Source organism: Castor canadensis, chromosome X (genome assembly GCF_047511655.1).
Source record: "Castor canadensis chromosome X, mCasCan1.hap1v2, whole genome shotgun sequence".
Taxonomy (NCBI): Eukaryota; Metazoa; Chordata; class Mammalia; order Rodentia; family Castoridae; genus Castor; species Castor canadensis.
This window is the reverse complement of record NC_133405.1, coordinates 44,987,529-45,008,932: the sequence shown is the minus strand read 5'-3', so window position 1 is coordinate 45,008,932 and position 21,404 is coordinate 44,987,529. Positions and strand designations below refer to the sequence as shown.

Sequence of the window (21,404 nt, the reverse complement as noted above, 5' to 3'; positions counted from 1 at the left end):
TAAACATGAAGAAGTCTGCTAGAAAAGATGTATAACTTTAGACAGACTAGCTGAATACAATTCTGATTATTTTATATTATTTCACTTCCCAATCAATGTTCTGATAGGCTTTGTCTGACCACTCTGCCAATATGAAACTGGTGCTCATTCCCTTTCCTGCAGCTCTCTCAACACTGTTCTGCACTCTTTGTTCTCCATGCATCTTAAATGCTGGTGTTGTCCAGGGGCCCATCCTCAGCCTTCTGTTACCACTTTACATTCTCTCCCAAAGTCAGCCCATCCACTTTTGTAGCTTTGACTATCCTGAAGTCTATACAACAACCCAAGCTTCTCTCATAAGTTTCAGACCAGCATATACAACTGTCTGCTGGATATTTCAACTTTGATTATCCAACAGGCATGTCAAACTATGTATGCCCCAAACTGGCTTCATCATCTTCTCATATTAGCTGTTTCTCATTCTGTTTTTTTTATAGCTCAGTCAGTAGGAACATCTACTTTGCCATTTGAGCTATGATCTAGGGGCCACCACAAACCCCTTGCCTATGTTATAGATCAAATTTTGCCTCCTAAATGTTTCTTTTTTTGGGGGGGAATGGTCCTGGGGGTTTGAACTAGGCAGGCACTTTACTACTTAAGCCACTCCACCAGCCCTTCTAAATGTTTCTTGATTCCCTAGTTCAGGCCCTTGTCATTCCCACCTTCATCAAAATACCTACTACAGCTCTCTTAAACTGGCCTTCTGCCTTAGTCCAGCACTACCCCCTCAATCCCTGCCTCAAATGCATCTTTAGTCTGGCCTCCAGAGTGAGTCAATTTACCAGAGATGAAAATCTGACTATATCACTAACCTGAAAAAACCTTCCCATTGCCTACAGAATTAAGTCCAAATTTTGGTAAATGGCATACATATCTATCTCTACAGCCTCACCTAGTATTTTACCAAGAACATCAAATTCCTTGTTATTCTCTGCACAGAACTCCTTTTGTCTTTACTAGTTAGTGCCTTGGCCCAAAATGCCTCTCTAGTCAATTCTAATCAATCCTGAAAAATGAACTTAAGTAATATCTCTATAAGGAAACCTTCCATAACCTCCCAGATGGAGTTAGGTCAGTCCTCTCATTCACAGTGCCAGGATTATCAGTTCATATCTCTAGTGCTATTAAGACTACTATCTCTTATGTCCCTCTCATTGGATAATGAGCTCCTTGAGAGTAAGAATTGTCTTCCCACCTTTTGTATTCCTAATGTCTTATACACTGTTTGGCACGTGGTATATATTCTGATGGTCTCCAATTAGTTATAAATGCACCATCTGAGATAGTCCATGTACAGAGCCAAAAGCACACTCACAGCTATGCCATTTATTAAAGACTTATCAGTTTTTACTTTGCATATACAATATACCTACAAAACACATATCTCCAAAGATGGACTGCTCTAAAGATAGACTAAATAACCACTTGGCAGGGATATTGTCACAAGAAATAAAGAATTGGATAGGGGCAGGAGGCATGGCTCTAGCAGTAGAGCACCTGCCTAACAAGCATGAAGCCCTGAGTTCAAACACCAGTACTGCCAAAATAATTAGACACTTTACCATATGACACTTAAGGATCTTTCCTACATGGAAATTCATTATATACTCTTAAAAGAGGTAGGATCCTTTGAACCCCATATTTTATTATTAACACATACCTTGAAGAGTATAATGCATAAGATATTATAAGAAGACTTATGGACTTCAGTAGTCTAACAACATTATACTTACTAGCATTTGCAGCTTCTCGAATTTCTTTCAGTATTTCTGCTTCCATGGCAGGATTGTTGCAGATGTCAACCCAAGTTCCTTCTACCCCCTTCTGTTGTGCCAAAAGTGTCAACCTTTTCTGATTAGGAACCACAAAACTGATTACATAGGACTGGTCACTAAAAAATTAGAAAATAAAATAGAAATTAAAACATTGTGCAAAATTATTCAAATTACTCAGTGAAATGTATAGTATGAATAATTTTAAATATACATTCCTCTTATTTGTTAAATTTTCATTAAGAAGTATTAAAACCCATAGTACTAACATAAAGACAAACAGACCAATGGACAGAAAAGAGAGCCCAGAAATGAGCCCTTGCATCTATGCAAATGGGTGTTAAGACCACTCAACGGCAAAAGGGCAGTTTCTTCAATAAATAGTGCTGGAAAAACTAGATATCTACATGCAAAGGATGAAGGTGGACCTTTACCTTACAAAAGATACAAAAATTAATTCAAACTAGATCAAATACCTAAACATTTAAGAGCTATAAGATCTTAAAACCCAGAGGGAAATTCTTCACAAAAATAGATTTGGCAGTTTTTCTTAGAAAAACTGTGGAAAACAGTATGGCAGCTCTTCAAAAAAATTAAAAATAGAATTACCATAAGCTCTAGCAATTCTGCACTGGAGTATTTATTCAAAAAGAACTGAAATGAGACTCTTAAAGAAAAATTTGTATACCCGTGCTCACAGCAGCATTACTCACAATAGCCAAGAGGTGCAAGCAAAGTAAATGTACATTGACAGATGAATATATAAACAAAATATAGTTCTATGTACAATGGGATATTATCTAGCCATAAAAATGAAAGAAATTCTGATATATACACAACATGGATGAACCTTGAGGACATTATGTTAAGTGAAATAAGCCAATCATAAAAAGATAAATACTGTACAATTTTTCTTATATGAGGTATCTAGATTAGTCAAATTTATAGAAGCAGAAAGTAGAATGGGGGCTTTCAGGGTTCAAGGGAAGGGGGAAATGGAGAGCTGTTTAATGGGTAGAGAGTTTCAATTATGCAAGATGAAAAAGTGCTGGAGATTCAGTGCACAACAATGTAAATACACTTAATGCCACTAAACTGTACACTTAGAAATAGCAAAGATGATATTTTTTTTACTTTTCTTTACAATTATGATTAAAAATGATAAAGTCATAAAAATAAAACATATTAAAGAAAATGATTCAATCTCTTAGGCTTTTGATTTTGAAAACCTTGAGTGGAAAGCTCGTCTCAACACGTAGTAGCTGAGTGACCTTTTTGGAAAAATTGCTTAGGCTAAGTCTCAGTTGTTGTGGGTATTAGATGAAATAACTTGTGATAAGAATTTAGTAAGAGAGTAGGTGTCTAATATATAGTTATAATATCTAAATTGTCACAAGTAAGCTCCAAGCTGTTGAACTCTAGAACCTTCCTAACTGTATAATTTCCCAACCTATGATGAAAACTCTTAAGAGGAGTTTGATGTTACTCTTGTGGTGACATATAGTCAAATTCTTTTCTAATTTTCCTTTTACTATAAGTATATGAAACACAAAACACAACTTTTGAAAGTTACCTTTTGGCAAAAGCACAGATGTTGTCAATAAGTGGACAATTCTTCAGGGCTGCTTCTACTTTCCCAAGAGAAACATATTCTCCTGCTTGTAACTTCACCAGATCTTTCTTACGATCTATAAGGTCATGAAGAATGTTAAGTGATTTTCAGTCTGTTTCATTAAAGTATGTACAATGCTGATTTTCTTTGAATGTGGTTGTGTTAGTTTTTATTTACAAAGATGTTTCTTCTAGAATTTTGCTGTATATAATACTTGCCAAAATGCCTAAAGAGGTACTAGTTTAAAAAAGTTATACCCTATACCAAAGCTATAACATCTTTTTTTTTTTTGTAGCACTGGGGATTGAACCCAGAGCCTTGCATAGGATAAGGCAAGCACTTTGCCACTTGAGCCATAGCCCCTCCAGAACTTTTGTTTGGATTTTGTTTCTGAGATAAGGTAATAGTATCTTTGTCTGGGCTGGACTCGAACTTGTGATCCTCTCGTACCCATCTCCCCTCCTATGTCACTGGAATTATAGGCATGTGCCACCATACCCAGTCTAAGTTTTAATATTTTATCAAAATCTTAATTATTACAATGAAGTTAATGGAAGGAACAGACTTTGGGGGCATGAGATTTGAATGGAAGGTCAGCCTAGTACTAGTTATAGTGATCCTTGGCATGTCAGTTAGTCTCTCTCATTTTTGCTTTTTTTTTAATCAGAGATACCTACCTCATACATACATGTCACACAGTGTCTTTCATATAGAACACATTCAACAAATATTAATTCCAATTATTCCATATATGGCATTATCTTTTTAAAATTATAGCATGCAAAGAAAGTACTGGCATAGCTGAAGAAATTAGGAATAGAAGAAATGTACCTCAACATAATAAAGACTATATACAATAAACTTGGAGCCAACATTGTACAAAATGGGAAAGAATGAGACAAGGGTGCCACCCTTCCCACTTTTATTCAGTCCAATGCTAGAATTCTTAGCCAGAGCAATAAGGCATGAGAAAGAAATAAAAGGGATACAAATAGGAAAAATCTAGTCAAATTATCCCCATGTGCACATGATATAATCCTATACCTAAAAGACTCTAAAGACTCCACATAAAAACTTATGTTTCATAAATGCTTTTGGCAAAGTAGCAGGATACAAAATCACGTACAAAAGCCAGTAGCTTTTCTATACTCCAATAATGAATGGACTGAGAAAGAAATCAGAAAAACAATTCAATTCACAATAGCTTCAAAAAAATTAAATACCCAGGAATAAATCTAACAAAGGAGGTGAAAGACACTGAAATAAAAACTATAAAACATTGAAGAAAGAAATCAAAGAAGACACTAGGCAATGGGAAGCCCTCCCATGATCATGAATCAGTAAGATTAATACACTGTGAAAATGACTATACTACCAAAGCAATCTACAGATTCAATGCAATCCCTACCAAAATCCCAATGTCAGTTTTTACAGAAGTGGAAAAATCAATCCTAAAACGTATTCAGAAGCACAAAAGATCCCAAATAGCCAAAGCAATTCAGAGCAAAAAGAGCAATGCTGGAGGTATCCCAATACCTGACTTCAAATATACTACAGAGCCATAATAACAAAAACAGCATGGTAGTGGCACAAAAACAAATACACAGATCAGTGGACTAGAATAGAAGATTCAGAAACAACCACACACAGCTATGCCCATCTGATTTCTGACAAAAGTACAAAAAACCTATGTTGGAGAAAAGACAGCCTCTTCAACAAATGGTCTTGGGGAAACTGGACGTTCACATGTAGAAGACTGAAATGAGACCCCTGTCTCTCACAGTGTTGAAAAAAAATCAATTCCAAATGGATCAAAGATCTTAACGTAAGACCAGAAACTTTGAAACTGCTAGAGGAAAACAGAGAAAATCCTTGGAGATATAGGCATAGGTAATGCTTTTCTGAATAGAATCCCAATTGTTTAGAAAGTAAGAATTGAAAAATGGGTTCACATCAAATTAAAAAGCCTCTGCACAGCAAAAGAAACTACCAGAATCAAAACAAAACCTATAGAATGGGAGAAGATCTTTGCCAGTTATTTATCAGATAAATGATTAATATCCAGAATATATAAAGAGCTCAAAAAAGTCAAACAGCCAAAGAACAAATACTCCAGTTTAATAAGTGTATAAATGAATTCAACAGAGTTTGCAAGAGAAGAAATACAAATGGCTAATACATGAAGAAATGTTCAACTTCCTTAGTCATAAAGGAAATGTAAATCAAAATAACATTAAGATCCCATCTTACCCCAGTCAGAATGGTAATCATCAAGAAAACAACAAATGCTAGTAAGGATGTGTGGGAAAAAGGAACCCACACACACAGTTGGTAAGAATGTAAATTAGTGCAGCCACAATGGAAATCATTATGGAGGTTCCTCAAAAACTAAAAATAGAACTACCATATGATCCAGCTATACCACCCCTTGGCATATACAAAAAGAAATATAAGTCAGCATACAATCAAGATAGCTACATACCCATGTTCATAGCAGCATTACTCACTCACTATCACCAAACTATGAAATCAGCCTAGATGCCCATCAACTGATCAATGGATAAAGAAAATATGATGTATTATATATATGTATATATATACACACACACACAATGGAGACGGATTATTATTTAGCCATAAAGAACAATACAATTATGTTGTTTGCAGAAAATGGGTGGAGCTGGAGAACATAATATTAAGCAAAATAAGCCAGAGTGAGAAAGACAAATATCACGTATTCTCTCTCATATGCAGAATCTAAAACTTAAAAAGTGAATGACAGGAGAGTAAAACAGGGACTCTTTGGGAGTGGAAGCTAGCAGCAGGAGGAGGGCAAAAGGAGAGGATGCTAAGGGTAACATATGATTGAAGTACTTTATACACATGTATGAAAATCGAATAATGAATCCAGTTAAAACTGTTTTAAAAGGGAGGGGTAATAGGCAACAGTAATAGAAGGACTGAATTTGATCAAAGTGTATTGTATGCATGTATGGAAATACCATAATGAAACTGCCTTGTATGATTAATACACACTAATATAAAAGTTTTTAAAAAGTACTGGCACTGGATGATCTAGCTTGAATAATCATCAGCTTGACAACTTTCTTGTGAGCACTGACTGACCTACCCATAGCCCGAGATCCCACTCTACAGAAACAACCTTTATGTAAATCTATAAATGTAATACAGCACATTAATGGAAGCAAAGTCAAAAACCACTTGATCATCTCAATAGATGCAGAAAAAGCCTTTGACAAGATCCAACACCACTTCATGATAAAAGCTCTAAGAAAACTAGGAATAGAAGGAATGTACCTCAACATTATGAAGGCTATATATGACAAACCTACAGCCAACATCATACTTAATGGCGAAAAACTGAAACCATTTCCCCTAAAATCAGGAATGAGACAAATGTGCCCACTATCCCCACTCCTATTCAACATAGTACTGGAATTTCTAGCCAGAGCAATTAGGCAATAAGAAGAAATAAAAGGAATATAATTAGGTAAAGAAACTGTCAAAATATCCCTATTTGCAGACAACGTGATCGTATACCTTATAAAGACCCAAAGAACTCTACCCAAAAACTCTTAGACACCATAAACAGCTATAGCAAGGTGGCAGGATACAAAATCAACTTACAAAAATCATTAGCTTTTCTATACACCAACAACGAACAAACTGAGAAAGGATACATGGAAACAATTCCATTTATAATAGCCTCAAAAAAAATCAAATACCTAGGAGTAAAGTTAACTAAGAATGTGAATGATCTCTACAAGGAAAACTACAAACCCCTGAAGAAAGAGACCGAGGAAGACTACAGAAGGTGGAGCGATCTCCTGTACTCATGGATTGGTAGAATCAACATAGTAAAAATGTCTATACTCCCAAAAGCAATCTACATGTTTAATGCAATTCCCATCAAAATCCCAATGACTTTCATCAGAGAGATTGAAAAATCTACCATTAAAATTATATGGAAACACAAGAGGCCATGAATACCCAGGCAATACTCAGTCAAAAGAACAATGCTGGAGGTATCACAATACCCGACTTCAAACTATATTACAAAGCAGTAACAATAAAAGCATGGTACTGGAACAAAAACAGAATAGAGGATCCAGATATGAATCCACACAACTATGCCCACCTTATTTTTAGTACCACAAAGGCACTAAAAACATACGATGGAGAAAAGACAGCCTCTTTAACAAATGTTGTTGGGAAAAGTGGTTACCCATCTGCAAAAAAACTGAAACTAGATCCATGTTTATCACGCTGCACTACTATCAACTCAAAATGGATCAAGGACCTTAATATCAGACCCGAAACTCTGAAGTTAGTACAGAAAGGAGCAGGGAATACTTTGGAAGTAATAGGTATAGGCAAAGACTTCCTCAATAGAACCCCAGCAGACCAGCAACTAAGAGAAAGGATGGACAAATGGGACTTCATAAAATTAAAAAGCTTCTGCACAACAAAAGAAATGGTCTCTAAACTGAAAAGACCACCCACAAAGTGGGAGAAAATATTTGTCAGCTATACATCAGACAAAGGACTGATAACCAGAATATACAGAGAACTTAAGAAACTAAACTCTCCTAAAATCAATGAACCAATTAAGAAATGGGCAACTGAACTAAACAGAACTTTCTCAAAAGAAGAAATTCAAGTGGCCAAAAAACACATGAAAAAATGCTCACCATCTCTAGCCATAAAGGAAATACAAATCAAAACCACACTAAGATTCTACCTCACTCACCCATTAGAATAGCTGTCATCAAAAACACCACCACCAACAGGTGTTGGCGAGGATGTGGGGAAAAAGGAACCCTCGTACACTGCTCATGCAACCACTCTGGAAAAAAATTTGGAAGCTTTTTAAAAATCTAGACATAGATCTGCCATATGATCCAGCAATCCCACTCCTGGGGATATACCCAAAGGAATGCGACACAGGTTACTCCAGAAGCACCTGCACACCCATGTTTATTGCAGTTCTATTCACAATAGCCAAGTTATGGAAACAGCCAAGATGCCCCAGCACTGAAGAATGGATTAAGAAAATGTGGTAATACTATCTCCACTCCTATTCAACACAGCACCGGAATTCCTAGCCAGAGCAATTAGGCAAGAAGAAGGAATAAAAGGAATACAAATAAGTAAAGAAACTGTCAAAATATCCCTATTTGCAGACGACATGATCCTATACCTTAAAGACCCAAAAAACTCTACTCAGAAGCTTCTAGACATTATCAATAGCTATAGCAAGGTAGCAGGATATAAAATCAACATAGAAAAATCATTAGCATTTCTATACACTAATAATGAGCAAACTGAAAAAGAATGTATGCAAACAATTCCATTTACAATAGCCTCAAAAAAATCAAATACCTAGGTGTAAACCTAACAAAAGATGTGAAAGCCCTCTACAAGGAAAACTATACACTTCTGAAGAAAGAGATTGAGGAAGACTATAGAAAGTGGAGAGATCTCCCATGCTCATGGATTGGTAGAATCAACATAGTAAAAATGTCGATACTCCCAAAAGTAATCTACATGTTTAATGCAATTCCCATCAAAATTCCAATGACATTCATTAAAGAGATTGAAAAATCTACCATGAAATTTATATGGAAACACAAGAGGCCACGAATAGCCAAGGCAATACTCAGTCAAAAGAACAATGCAGGAGGTATCACAATACCTGACTTCAAACTATATTACAAAGCAATAACAATAAAAACAGCATGGTACTGGCACAAAAACAGACATGAAGACCAGTGGAACAGAATAGAGGATCCAGATATGAAGCCACACAACTATGAGCAACTTATCTTTGACAAAGGAGCTAAAAATATACGATGGAGAAATAGCAGCCTCTTCAACAAAAACTGCTGGGAAAACTGGTTAGCATTCTGCAAAAAACTGAAACTAGATCCATGTATATCACCCTATACCAAGATTAACTCAAAATGGATCAAAGATCTTAATATCAGACCCCAAACTCTTAAGTTGATACAAGAAAGAGTAGGAAATACTCTGGAGTTAGTAGGTATAGGTAAGAACTTTCTCAATGAAACCCCAGCAGCACAGCAACTAAGAGATAGCATAGATAAATGGGACCTCATAAAACTAAAAAGCTTCTGTTCATCAAAAGAAATGGTCTCTAAACTGAAGAGAACACCCACAGAGTGGGAGAAAATATTTGCCAATTATACATCAGACAAAGGACTGATAACCAGAATATACAGGGAACTTAAAAAACTAAATTCTCCCAAAACTAATGAACCAATAAAGAAATGGGCATGTGAACTAAACAGAACTTTCTCAAAAGAAGAAATTCAAATGGCCAGAAAACACATGAAAAAATGCTCACCATCTCTAGCAATAAAGGAAATGCAAATTAAAACCACACTAAGATTCCACCTCACCCCTGTTAGAATAGCCATCATCAGCAACACCACCAACAACAGGTGTTGGCGAGGATGCGGGGAAAAAGGAACCCTCTTACACTGTTGGTGGGAATGTAGACTAGTACAACCACTCTGGAAAAAAATTTGGAGGCTACTTAAAAAGCTAGACATCGATCTACCATTTGATCCAGCAATACCACTCTTGGGGATATACCCAAAAGACTGTTACTCCAGAGGCACCTGCACATCCATGTTTACTGCGGCACTATTCACAATAGCCAAGTTATGGAAACAGCCAAGATGTCCCAGCACTGACGAATGGATTAAGAAAATGTGGTATCTATACACAATGGAATTTTATGCAGCCATGAAGAAGAACGAAATGTTATCATTCGCTGGTAAATGGATGGAATTGGAGAACATCATTCTGAGTGAGGTGAGCCTGGCCCAAAAGACCAAAAATCGTATGTTCTCCCTCATATGTGGACATTAGATCAAGGGCAAACACAACAAGGGGATTGGACTATGAGCACATGATAAAAGCGAGAGCACACAAGGGAGGGGTGAGGATAGGTAAGACACCTAAAAAACTAGCTAGCATTTGTTGCCCTTAATGCAGAGAAACTAAAGCAGATACCTTAAAGCAACTGAGGCCAATAGGAAAAGGGGACCAGGAACTAGAGAAAAGGTTAGATCAAAAAGAATTAACCTAGAAGGTAACACCCACGCACAGGAAATCAATGTGAGTCAATGCCCTGTATAGCTATCCTTATCTCAACCAGCAAAACCCCTTGTTCCTTCCTATTATTGCTTATACTCTCTCTACAACAAAATTAGAGATAAGGGCAAAATAGTTTCTGCTGGGTATTGAGGGGGGGAGTGGGAGGGGGTGGAGTGGGTGGTAAGGGAGGGGGTGGGGGCAGGGGGGAGAAATGAACCAAGCCTTGTATGCACATATGAATAATAAAAGAAAAATGAAAAAAAAAAAAAACTAAATTCTCCCAAAACTAATGAACCAATAAAGAAATGGGCAAGTGAACTAAACAGAACTTTCTCAAAAGAAGAAATTCAAATGGCCAAAAAACACATGAAAAAAATGCTCACCATCTCTAGCAATAAAGGAAATGCAAATTAAAACCACACTAAGATTCCACCTCACCCCTGTCAGAATAGCCATCATCAGCAACACCAACAACAACAGGTGTTGGCGAGGATGCGGGGGAAAAAGGAACCCTCATACACTGTTGGTGGGAATGTAAACTAGTACAACCACTCTGGAAAAAATTTGGAGGCTACTTAAAAAGCTAGACATTGATCTACCATTTGATCCAGCAATACCACTCTTGGGGATATACTCAAAAGACTGTGACACAGATTACTCCAGAGGCACCTGCACACCCATGTTTATTGCGACGCTATTCACAAAAGCCAAGTTATGGAAACAGCCAAGATGCCCCACCACTGACGAATGGATTAAGAAAATGTGGTATCTATACACAATGGAATTCTATGCAGCCATGAAGAACAAAATGTTATCATTCGCTGGTAAATGGATGGAATTGGAGAACATCATTCTGAGTGAGGTTAGCCTGGCCCAAAAGACCAAAAATCGTATGTTCTCCCTTATATGTGGACATTAGATCAAGGGCAAACACAACAAGGGGATTGGATTTTGAGCACATGATAAAAGCGAGAGCACACAAGGGAGGGGCGAGGATAGGTAAGACACCTAAAAAATTAGCTAGCATTTGTTGCCCTTAATGCAGAGAAGCTAAAGCAGATACCTTAAAAGCAACTGAGGCCAATAGGAAAAGGGGAACAGGTACTAGAGAAAAGGTTAGATCAAAAAGAATTAACCTAGAAGGTAACACACACGCACAGGAAATCAATGTGAGTCAATGCCCTGTATAGCTATCCTTATCTCAACTAGCAAAAGCCCTTGTTCCTTCCTAGTATTGCTTATACTCTCTCTTCAACAAAATTAGAAATAAGGGCAAAATAGTTTCTGCTGGGTATTGAGGGGGTGGGGGGGAGAGGGAGGGGGCGGAGTGGGTGGTAAGGGAGGGGGTGGGGGCAGGGGGGAGAAATGACCCAAGCCTTGTATGCACATATGAATAATAAAATAATAAAAAAATAAAAGAAAAGAAAAAGAAAATGTATTTATACACTGTGGAACTTTATTCAGCCATGAAGAAGAATGAAATCTTATCATTTGCAAGTAAATCAAGGAACTGGAGAATATAACCCTGAGCGAGGTTAGCCAGGCTCAGAAAAACAAAAAATCGTATGTTCTCCCTCATATGCAGACTTTAGATCTAGGGCAAATACAGCAATGTGGTTCGACTTGGGTCACATGGTAAGGGGAGAGCACATATGGGAGGTATGGGGGACAGGTAAGAAACCCAAAACATGAAAGTGTTTGATGTCCCCACTACAGAGGGACTTATACAGAAACCTTAAAGTGACAGAGGTCAGTATGAGAGGGAGATCAGAAACTAGTGAAAAAGTCAGTTTGAGATGAATCAACTTGGGTTGTAACACATTTGTACATGAAAGCAATGCTAGGAATCTCTCTGTGTAGCTATCCTTAACTCAACTAGCAAAAACGCTTTGTCTTTCTTAAAATTGCTTATGTGTTCTCTTCAACAAAATCAGAGATAAGGGCAGAACAGGTTGTACATGGAAGCGAGAGGGGGTGGGGAGTGGAGGGTAGAGGGGAGAAATGGCCCAAACAATGTATGCACATGTGAATAAATGAATAACAAAAAAAGAAACAACCTTTGATTGTAGTGCAATTAAGAATCGAACAGAGGACTGAAAGTGTAGCTCAGTGGCGAGCACTTACCTAGCATGTGTGAGGCCCTGGAGTGCAGAATGGTCCTTTTCAGCAAGTCAATTTTTTTAACTTTTGTATGTTTAAAATGAACAGAATATTCCCTTGGAGTTGCTTTTTGAGTTTAAATGTCTACTTCTGAAGGCTAAGTAAGGGAAGTGCCAAAATAGCAGATGTTCTTAGAAGAACAGACTGGTGTTGAAGATTAATGTACTGTTCTAGGGTTCAGGGCTAGTTAGAGCCATAGAAACGGCCACCGTGAAAAAAAATGGGCCTATTCTGTCTCTTGAGTGGGGAGGTAAAGGGAGTACACAATAAAGGGTAGGGAAGGCTTAGAGTAGGGTGTATTACAGTAAATAGTTAGGCAGAACCACATGTAGTTGACCAAAAAAAGCCCTCTTCTGAACTATAATTGTTTTCTTATTAACCAATTTGTTATTTTCCTACTCAGATTTCCCCATCCCCAATGCTCCTGCTGCTGCTGCTATGGTTGCTACAACTTACTAAAGTTCAGGTACTTCTCTGAATATTTTATATATGTCAACTCATTTAATCCTAACAGCCACCCTGTGAGGTTGGTAACTATCTCTATTTTGCAGATGGAGAAGCTGAGGCGTAAGTAAAATAACCTTCCCCAAGTTTAAACCAATGGAAACATCAACCTTATTGATGACCTGACCATTATATCTTTTACATGGGTTAAAATTATAAAAACTGAAAAAAAAAACCCACAGAAAAGAGAATATACTGACCTATAATTTGTAAACATCCATCAGGATGGAATTCTCCAATATCACCAGTGCAAAACCACCTTTGTCCATTTTCATCTACAGTATAATCCTCTGCAGTTTTCTCTTCATTTTTAAAATATCCCATGGAGATATTCTGCCCACCAATTACAATTTCACCTCTGGGGTTTGGCTTGTCATGAACTGTATAACCACCTAGAAACCATAAAAGCAAATCAGTTATTGTTCTAAAAGAAAATTTACTGTCATTAATGCTTAAAGTCCCTTTGTTAACATTTTTCTGCAGATCAAAATTTACATCATGTTATAGGAGAACACTAGTTTAATTTAGCTGGTTTTACATGAGGATAGTGGATGGCTATGATTTCAGGAGCATGAGAGGAGACAATAATTACCATGGACAACCTCCTATCCCAAACCTGCCCATGACATAAAACTTCACACTTGGAACATTATGAAAGCTTAGGATTCGTAGAGCTCTTAAGATGAAATCATTCCCAACAAAAAGTGGCACTTAAGGCTGTTTACTACTAAATTACTAATCTGTTGATATCAATACATTTCAGATCTTTTGCCAAGAAGATTTTAAGGAAGGTAGAACAGATAGTGAGTACCTTAAAAAGGCAACACCATTAAGTGAGAGGGAAGGGGAAGCTATGAGAAACAGGAGGGGAATTTTATGAATTTTGTCTATGGCCAGTCATGACTTTAAAAATTAAGAATTTAAAAATCAAAATTTAAAAAAATTAAGATACTGAAAGAACTGATAACTACTAAAATATTTTAACACTATTCCCTACTAAGTAAAGCTTTATTACTGAATAAAGGTTACTTTAAGGAAAATATACCAAAACCTAAACTTGTAAACTGAGATAATTAGATTTTGTGTCATCAAAGGATTAAAAGCAGAGTACCTTTCAGCCATTAGCTATTCTTATAAATTTTAAACTACTGATGTTTCAAAATAACAAAACTCATTGTGTATAAAACATTAAGATCATTCCTACTGTATAATGCCAAGAATCCTTCATAGCAAGTAGAATCCCAAATACATGTCCAAAAATGGACCCGCTCCCCCAAACTGACATTAAAGCACAACACCAAGAAATGAGAAAACAAAAACTAAAGTCAAAATCATTCTTACTAAGTTTTACTACAAACATTTCCCTGGTTCCAGTGTCTAACAACTTTTCTAATAAAACAATTTTGATGCTGATGCCCAATGCAAATAAACACACACCATGTATATTTTCATTCTAAAATTGGAATGGAAGAAAGGAGGACTTAGTCTTAAGATGCAAAACTCTTGGGAATGCACTTAGGTTTTAAATGTAATTTTTAATTTGAGACTAGCCTGGGCAACATAGGAAAAACCCATCCCAAAATAAATAAATAAGTAGATTTTAAACAAGAAATATTTGTTTTCTCATAGAGAACTGACAATAGTATTTCACAGAATAAGAAAATCATAAAGGAGAAAGGCTTTCAGAAATTTAAAAGTGATGCTAGATGAAACCCATTCATTTGCCTGGGGTTTGGACAACCTAATGGAGGTACCCTACAAAGGAACTTATGCTTCTTCAAATCTCAGTTCCCAGTTCCTTCTCAAGGTAAAATCCTGAGCTTTTTAATTACTTTCTTTATCTTGCATGGCTAGGCTGTTATTATTTATTTAATAATCCACATTATGGCAATTAATGTATATTTAATATCTTTTATTATGCTCATCATAGGAAGACTGGTTTTCTTTTGCCTACTGCTCATTTGTAAAAGGGATTAGCACCCAGGTCTGTACAGTGCAGGTTTCCTTTAAGTGGCTGGCCATTGCATGTAAAAATTCAACTATACAAATTGCTGGACAGGTGAGTCTTGACTTTGAAAATCTTTGCTAGAGTCAAGATGTAAGACACTGATGTGCATATGTGTGTAATCAGTCACTCTGTTCCATGAATATCTGGGATTTCTTTTTCTGCCTCAACATCGTCACAAAGTTGAGCTTTAAAGGTTCCTCACCTCCAAACCAAGGGATAGCCCCATAAAGATATTTTTTCCACTTTAACCATCAAGTATTCCTAAATTGAGAGTCACTATGCCTAGAATCTAGACATTTTTTTTTCCACTCTTAGGAACCTAAAAGTATCACTGAGGAAAAAGAAACCACAGGGAACAGGCAATCACAAAAAATCATTTGCTGCCTCAGACAACCAAACACTTTCTTAAAGGAATGGAACTCTTCAGGCTCACAGTAGTTGAATTCTATCTAGAATTCTAGCTAGAATTGTTGCCTTGCCATGAAATTCTTACCTTCCTGCCAGTCTTTTAGTTTAATTTCACAGCAAATAAGAGGAGCTCCAACTCTGCCAGTAGTATAGTCAGTAACTATGAGAGAAAAAGCAACAAAAATATTAGCAATACCACATTTCAGATGTACACAATGAGATACCAGAAACAATGGGTTTAGATGACAAAAGAAGAGGCCACAGTGATGAGTGCAAAGTATGTTCACTTTTCAGTGTTTTATCTCCAGATCAACTGTGTGTTTTTGCTTTTCAGGGCTACATTTTAGATAATTATGTAGGAAAATCTCTGTTAGAGGAGGAAGAAAAGAAGGGGTGGCTCCACCATTATCTACCCAGGGTTCTGATGAGACAGATTTTGTTGGGAATTCCTGCTCTATCACATACTGCCCCTGTAACCTGGACAAGTTACTTAACCTGTCTTAGCCTCCATTTCTTCATTTATTAAATGCAGACAGTAACAGAACTTTCTTCATACAGGAATATGCTGTGAGGATTAAGTGAGATGATATATGGACAGTGCTTAACACTTCTTAGCACACACTAAGTGTTCAATAAATGTTAGCCACTGTTATCAAACATAATGCTAATGATGTTATCCCTTTACAATTTGTGATTATTGTTAACCATAGTCACATATTTATACACAGCTCATTACATACCTAGCTACACTAAATAGTTTGAAGAAAACACATAAAGGACAAAAAGACCCTGCCCTCAGTGACCTTGCAAACTACCTCAGAGGAAATATATGAGAAACAATTTAGAGAATGTTTAAATACTAAACTGCATGGTACTAATGGTTAGCACTAGCAAGATCAATGTAAAATAAAGTAGTTGAGAAAGACTTCAATGAAGAATTGGGCACTAAAGAATGGCTATTAGCAGTTAACAAAAAGGGCATTCCAAGAGAAGAGAATTAAAAACTGCAGAAATTTGAGATGACTGGCTTGCCTGGAGAGAAAAGGTGATGTGGAAAATAATGATGGATAGGATCAATGGTGCCAAATTAAAGATGTTTTGAAGCTAGGTAAAGTGTGTTTAGATTTGGTATATGTCAAACAGTGGATGGAGTAGGTGTGTCTAGTGAAAGGAGACAGGATGGATTTGATACGCTATAGCACAGGCAGACATAGTAGTTGATGGGCTGTCACCACAGAGCAGTTGAAGTAATAAAGGGTAGGATGATAAATTTGGCACGGAGGGAAGAAACAACCTAATGAAGCAGTGGAAAGAGCTGATGAAAGTTAAAGATAGCAAAAATAAACAATCAGATGGCTTCAAAGCTGATATATGGAATGACTTTAAGGATGGAGATGCCACTGACACAAACAAATAATTTGGCAACAGGGAGACAGTCTGGAATAAGGGTATTGATTCTGGACACAGTGAATATGAAATGATAGTGAGAACATCAAAAAATTTCTATACCCCAGTATTTCTCAACCTGGTATGATTGTGCCCCCTAGGAGATATGTGACAATGTTTGGAAATATGTTTCATTGTCACAACTGGAGTAAGCGAGTTGCTACTATTATCTGACTGCTAAATATGCTTCAATGCACAAGAGAACATTCAACAACAAAGAACCAGATAGGTTAAAAAATGTAAGCAGTGTCAGAATTGAGAAACCTTGCCTTAGGTGTTGAAAATAACAGAAAAGAAAGGACAGATGTCAGGACAGGAATGTATATTGGAGAAGGGCATGACAGTGATACTTCATTCCCAAGAGTGCAATTCTCCAAAGTGGCGGAAATTCAGAGAAAGAAGATTAAAGGACCAGGGTGACAGAATTTTGAGGACTCACAACATGGCATAAATGTTTATAAGGATGAAAAATAAAGGGCACATGTGATATTCTAAGAGAAACTATGTAGGTTTATATTTAATCTGCTATTATGTAAAAGATATTATAAAATAACTTTGGCTTCCAAAGGCGATGCAAATAGTTTTATTAGTAGTGGCTAATACAGAATTATTTGCCACATTAACAATGCTTACCTTCAGTAACTGTCCCAGCTCCACATGATTCTGTCAGTCCATAACCCTGGCCAATGGGGCAGCAGAAGCAGACATTCATAAATCGGTGTGTCTGAGGAGACAGTGGGGCCCCACCAGACAGCATCATCCGGACATTCCCTCCTAGCAGTGCCTTCACCTTTTTGAACAGTAACCTTCACAAAAGAGGGGACAGATGATTTTCACATGTACATACATTATTCTCAGCACCTTGCTAACTTATAAACTCTCAGAAAGATTTCTCAACCTTGGTTAAACATTACATTTCAGAATCATGGTGATAAGGGATAAACAAAGCAACAGCTAGTAAAAGAAAACTATGTGAAAGAAAAAAATTAAAGTTATCTTTGGAACATTTAGTCACCTATCTTATCTCCCTTCAAATGCTTCCACATCCCTACTCCCCAGTACCACATTTAAAATAACAGTTATATTAACATACTTACTGTACTATTTCTTAAAATACAATAAATCAAAACCCTTCATGCAGAATAAATCTTGAAGATCATTTCTTAATTTACAACTGGCATCTTTAAACTCATGTGTCTTAATTCAAAAGTCTATTCTTTTGAATGCTCATGTGAATAAATGAATAATAATAATAATAATAACAAAAAGTCTATTCTAGTTTGTCTCCATGAACCCAATTTTATAATATTTACTTCATCATTAAAATTTGTTCAATTACTACATTGAGGGTCTTCTGCTAAAGGAGAAATTCAGGCTATGATCATGGTGGTAATATTCAAACTAAATTAACCTGGCATTTATTTCATCATCTTTCAGACTTAAAAACATAAAAAATTTATAGGTGCAGTGGTACATGCCGAAAGTCCCAGCTATTAGATAGGTTGAGGCAGGAAGATAGCTTGAGCCCAGACTGGATAATATAGTGAGATTCTGTCTCAAAAAGATAAATACATACATACATAAAAATAAAAGCTCAAATAACAGGGCCTATGAAATGTACTTACAGATTGCAAAGAGGTGCATCATATCCCTTTTTGATCTGTTCCAATTTATAATCATAACCTATCTTGAACAGAGTTTTCTGAATATAATTCATCTCTTGAACTTTGCTCATAACATTCTTATAAATTCTATCCATGATTTCCTAAAAGGTAAGCAAGATATTCAATAATCTGAAAAGAATTATACCAATACTAATTTAGTCTTTAATTAATGATACCTTATTTACAACATCTTAGGTAGAAGTCACTAGAATAATAGACATATTTATTTCCTTCTTTATAGAATTAATTTCACTGAGTTTACTTGTTTATGACTTCAAAAAGACTAAGGGAAAAACACTAAGAATAATACATATGATATAACACATTGTATCCCAAGTAATGTACAATTCATTTGTCAGTCTAAAATAAAATAAAACTTTAGTTTAAAAATAGGCCAAAGACAAAGATTTCTTCAGTTCTATACACAAAGTTCATCTAAAACTTTAAGAAATATTAACTAGAGTGCAGAAAATTCATTCAGTTCTCAGAGAATGAGAATTTTTCAAGAAAAATAAATTATTTCAAATAAATTCACTTATTCTCACACAGCACCAAAATACCTAACAATGTTGAATCTAATCCAGATACTCTGTCTTTATTATAATGACCTTATGACCCTCTTACCAGGCAGAGGGTGTAATAGCTTCTTTAAAATCTTACGTTCCTGCAATTTAGGCATTTATACTCAATTTTCATGGAAGCAAAGACAAGAAGATGAATAAGATTCTTGCTCATAGCTACTTGGAAAATTAGAGGTAGGACAAGGCTTAGGATGTACTGACCCAGTCTAATATGTTTGACACAAAAAAATTTTCTACTTGGAAATTAGAGGTAGGACAAGGCTTAGGATGTACTGACCCAGTCTAATATGTTTGAAAAAAAAACAGCCCAATCACTAAATAATGCTTTCTTAAAATTACTTAGTACAAATGAATAAGAACCATTGCACACAGCAACCTGTTTATATAAATACCTGGTTCTAAATACTTATAGCATCAATCACCAGTATAATTTAAGTGGTACTATAATGAACAAGTTTATAGATGGATGGTTCTTTCACTATTAGAGCAGAGTAATTCAGAAAAGAGGTCAACAGAACCATCCCTTAAAAAGGCTACCACAGTAGTCAAAGCATGATATATAAGGTTATTTTCTCCATTTCCACAAAAGGAATCACAATTGTGTGACTAAAATATTTTTCTAGATCTGTGATGGAGAAATCCCAGTATCTCCCTATAGGGACTTTAACAACCTATAACCACCCCTCTTAAAAAGCATATGGGATCTTAAAACATATACACACAAACGAAAATGCATGGGGGTGAGATCGATGTGTGAGAACCACTTCCACTGCTTTTTCTAACACTAGATACTAATTACAGGTATGGAAAAGCCTCAGCGAATAAACACGATACAGTTCTAACAAGTTGGCAGGATTTATTGTTAGCTTATCAAATCACCCTTTATCTCAAGCTAATATTACATGATGTTCAATTTTGTTACTGCTTATAAGAAGTGATTTGTTCTGAATTCTCACATTGTGAATATTAATAGTACTAATCTGATCTATTCTCTCCCAGGAAATAAACAAACTCAATAAATAGAATCTATCAACAATAATTCTCAATAGATTCATTCCCATCTTTAAAAAATAGATTCATTCCTGTCTTTAAAAAAGTCTATTTTTAGAAGAATTGGAGGAACTAAGGGAACAAACAAGGTTTGGTGAAGCACCATTTACTGTCGCTAGACTTGAAAAGTAAGAGGAAGGTATCACTGGAAATTGGGTAAGGACTATAGTCATGGAAAAGACCTGGTTACAGCTAATAGGACAGAAGCTGTCCTACAAGTGATTGATAATAGCCAAACTCACAGCCCAGTAGGGAAGGAGCAGAAGCAGGTTTCCCTCTATCTTTCTACCCTCTGTTCTTTCATGAGTCCCTCCAATTGGCTGGAACCAATCAGAAATTATACATGATGGTTGTCAACTTGACTGGATTGAGTGAAGCCTAGGAACTTGGTAAAGAACACTTCTGGATGTGTCTGCAGAGCATTTCTAGAGACATCTAGGTCATAAGGGCCCAGACCTAATTAATGGTTTTATCCACTAATGGATTCAAACTCTGAACAGACTATTGGGAGTTAGTGGAACTGTGGAAGGTGGTGCTGGCTGGAGGAAGTAGATCACTGGGGACATATCCTCGGGGACTGTATCTTACTTGGCTCTGCTTCCTGGCTGTCATGAGGTGAAGTTTTCCTCTTCTATTCCCTTATGCTAAGATGTACTGCCTCACTACAGGCCCAGAAACATGGAATCAGCCTCCATGGACTGAAACTTCTGAAACTATGAGCCAAAATAAATTCCTCCTTCTTTTAAATTGTTTCTCAGGTAGTTGGTCAGAGTGATGAAAGTCTGAATAACACACAAGGCAAAGAAACCCAGGTATTCATCTTTACCAAAGTGATTCTCTGAAGACACAATATGCCTAAAATCAGAGATTACTTCCTTGACACCTTGGCCCTTCCCCCTCCTACATAAGGATGCACTTTACTAGGGAGTCCTATACTTCAGATAATAAAGCAAAAACAAAACACAAAACAGTCCTAAGTAGATAGTCATGGACTTTGACATCAGACTGATAGAA

At 36.4% G+C, this 21,404-nt stretch overlaps 1 protein-coding gene across 5 annotated transcripts in view; it reads right to left on the bottom strand.

The window, feature by feature from the left end:
- Acsl4 (acyl-CoA synthetase long chain family member 4) overlaps positions 1-21,404 on the bottom strand; it is a 93,488-nt gene that overhangs the window by 4,870 nt on the left and 67,214 nt on the right. For all 5 annotated transcript variants that reach the window (XM_074063338.1, XM_074063340.1, XM_074063339.1 and 2 more), the window contains 6 exons: positions 18,721-18,860; positions 17,729-17,901; positions 15,735-15,809; positions 13,434-13,625; positions 3,385-3,499; positions 1,773-1,930 (listed from right to left, as the gene is read on the bottom strand). In XM_074063338.1, the coding sequence (XP_073919439.1) occupies positions 1,773-1,930; positions 3,385-3,499; positions 13,434-13,625; positions 15,735-15,809; positions 17,729-17,901; positions 18,721-18,860 (853 nt within the window). The remainder of the gene's footprint in view (positions 1-1,772; positions 1,931-3,384; positions 3,500-13,433; positions 13,626-15,734; positions 15,810-17,728; positions 17,902-18,720; positions 18,861-21,404) is intronic.